Raw genomic sequence first — 2,500 nt, 5'->3', positions numbered from 1 at the left:
CTCATAGAGAGGGTCTGTGATGATATGTCTCTGAGGCACTGATGATAATCACTATAAAGTGGATCTATCCACACGTATCCACCACGTATCCACCACCTCTCATCTAAAGGGCTATTCCCTCTACTAGACGAGGCAGTGTGTGTGTGTGTGTGTGTGTGTGTGTGTGTGTGTGTGTGTGTGTGTGTGTGTGTGTGTGTGTGTGTCTGTGTCTGTGTCTGTGTCTGTGTCTGTGTCTGTGTCTATGTGTGTGTCTGCGTGAGTGTGTGAGAGTTATAATTACACTCTAATCAGTTCACAGTCAATATGTCCTGTTGTGTGAGAGCAGCCCATTCAGGTTGGGGTTGATATCAGGGTGACCATTTCAGTCCCCAGAGATGAGGGTCTGGAGGGACAGCTATCAGCTAGGGAGTTTCATTAACCCTGCTGGCCCCCCTCCACCCATCCCCTAACCCCTCTGCCCCCTCCCACTGTCATAATCACAGTTTTTCACCCTTTCTACTTTTGTACCCTCCTCTCTCTAATCCCTCTATCTCGCCTTGGCGCGGTGGATTTACTTTCTAAAAATAGTGCTGGCATCGCAGTAGGGTGTGAGCGACCTCTCTCCCTCACACCTGGAACCTTCTCGCCTTCTGTCTCTCATCGCTCTTAATGAGTCACCACTCATCTGCTGATCCCAAAGAACCTCACAGCTGCACAAAAGGGACAATTAAACAAGTCTGTCCTATCAGCATAAAAGTATGTTGAGGAGAGCAATTCATTTTCGGCTTCTCACAGCCTTGTCTCAGTTTCCTAGAAATGTGCTCCAATCAGATTGAACAGTCTGGTTTCAAACCAGTGTTCACAAGCTCACCCTGTGACACTCCTGCAAAAGACAGCCAAGTATTCTATGAGTCATACTATATTACAGTATTACAGTATAGAAAACTACAGTAAAAAGGCAAATTGCTAGCACATTCATATCTTACGTACATGCCCTTATTGTGCAATGAGAGTATGAGAGTACATGGACCTATAAGACGTGAAGGTAAGAATGAGTTAGAGACAGCATTGGTGTCCCCTCTTAATGATGTCACACTCACGGTCGACGTGAGGCAGTGGTCCATGTTCTCATCAGCAAACAGCACCCCATCTTTGATGAAGACTGCACTGGCCCGGAGGATGAAGGAGGAGAACAGGTTGATGTGGATGTAGTTCCTGGTGCAGTGGAACTTCCTGTGGGAGAGAGGAAACTTCCTGTCTTTAATTCCTGTCAGGTTAACTGTGTAGGCTGTGTCAAATGTAATATTAAATGTAACTAGAGTCTAGTATATTGCACTCGATTACAGAGAGTAGCTATCAGCAAAGTGAGACCGGGTGAACCAAGTCTTAGTGTACCTGAACACAGTGAACACAAAGATGGCCGATATGAGGGAGATGAGGGAGGTGGCATAGCCGGCAGTGTACACCTGTCTGAAGGTCGAGAAGTACGTTGTCTGAAAAATAACATTTTAGAAAGAAACAAAGGTGCATTGATTAACCCCGCCTTTATGAGCCCCACATCGTCCTGTCCCTTTTCCCTCATTTTTATTGTTTATTTAATCTTTACAGGAAAAACCTGACTAAGACCAGGGTCTCTTTTTCAGCAGGACCCTGTTACAGAGAACACAACTATATAAGAAATATGCAATACAATACAACAGTTTATAAGAACACCTCAATAAACAGACATAGCACTACCCACATGTACAATCTTCCCTAAACATTTAAAATGACGCCACCAGAATGTCCATTTGTAAAGTAACCTGTAACCATCCTGTCCTAGGAGCACAGTAACTAAAAACTGTTTTTCCCCAATTTAATATTGTTTAATGAAAAATGGTAGTACATTAGGTTTGACTTAATTGGATGGCTCCGCTCTGTATGGCTCCCTGCCTGAAGTTTAACAACATAAAATACAATAATATAAGGCTGGGAGCCCATAACTATCAAACCACCCCATAGGGAGGTTAAATACAGAACAACCGAGCGGGTGGAGGCTGGGGCGGTGGGTGGGATGACCCATAAGTATAACTCTCATAGCCAGTGGTGTCACACTGTTTAACCATGGTGGAGTGTTGCATAACTCTGCCCTTTTAAGCCTTGTCCCATGAACATGTGATGTGTTTTGCATATGTGAGATCAACTGTCCGTCACCTGATGGACAGTTGGGCCATTCAACTTAAAGTGTCCTATCTGAACTTAAACTTCATTTCTGTAGACACACATGGGACATTAAAAAGTAGCAAGTTCTGAGAGCATACCACTAGGTCACCATGAAAGCATCATCTTCTTGAAGTCAAAGTAATATACTCTATGATAATCATATACCTACAGGAGGTAATTCACTTCACTTTGTGTCTGTCTTTTCTTAATTAGTGTTAGTTCACATGGAGGGCACACTCTCACACTTTCCTCCTGGCCTTGGCGGGAACGGAAAGTGTTTGTGTATGTGTGTATGTGTGTGTGTGTGTGTGTGTGTGTG

At 44.0% G+C, this 2,500-nt stretch overlaps 1 protein-coding gene across 1 annotated transcript in view; it reads right to left on the bottom strand.

Moving 5' to 3' along the window:
- Nucleotides 1-2,500, bottom strand: part of ghrhrb (growth hormone releasing hormone receptor b) — a gene marked incomplete at both ends in the record, with an annotated part of 16,499 nt that overhangs the window by 2,446 nt on the left and 11,553 nt on the right. The window contains 2 exons of the mRNA XM_083671605.1: nucleotides 1,080-1,212; nucleotides 1,375-1,472. Of these exons, the coding sequence (XP_083527731.1) occupies nucleotides 1,080-1,212; nucleotides 1,375-1,472 (231 nt within the window). The remainder of the gene's footprint in view (nucleotides 1-1,079; nucleotides 1,213-1,374; nucleotides 1,473-2,500) is intronic.

Source organism: Argentina silus (genome assembly GCF_951799395.1).
Source record: "Argentina silus genome assembly, chromosome: 6".
Lineage (NCBI taxonomy): Eukaryota > Metazoa > Chordata > Actinopteri > Argentiniformes > Argentinidae > Argentina > Argentina silus.
The sequence above is the reverse complement of the archived record's forward strand: the minus strand, read 5'-3'. Positions and strand labels throughout refer to the sequence as shown.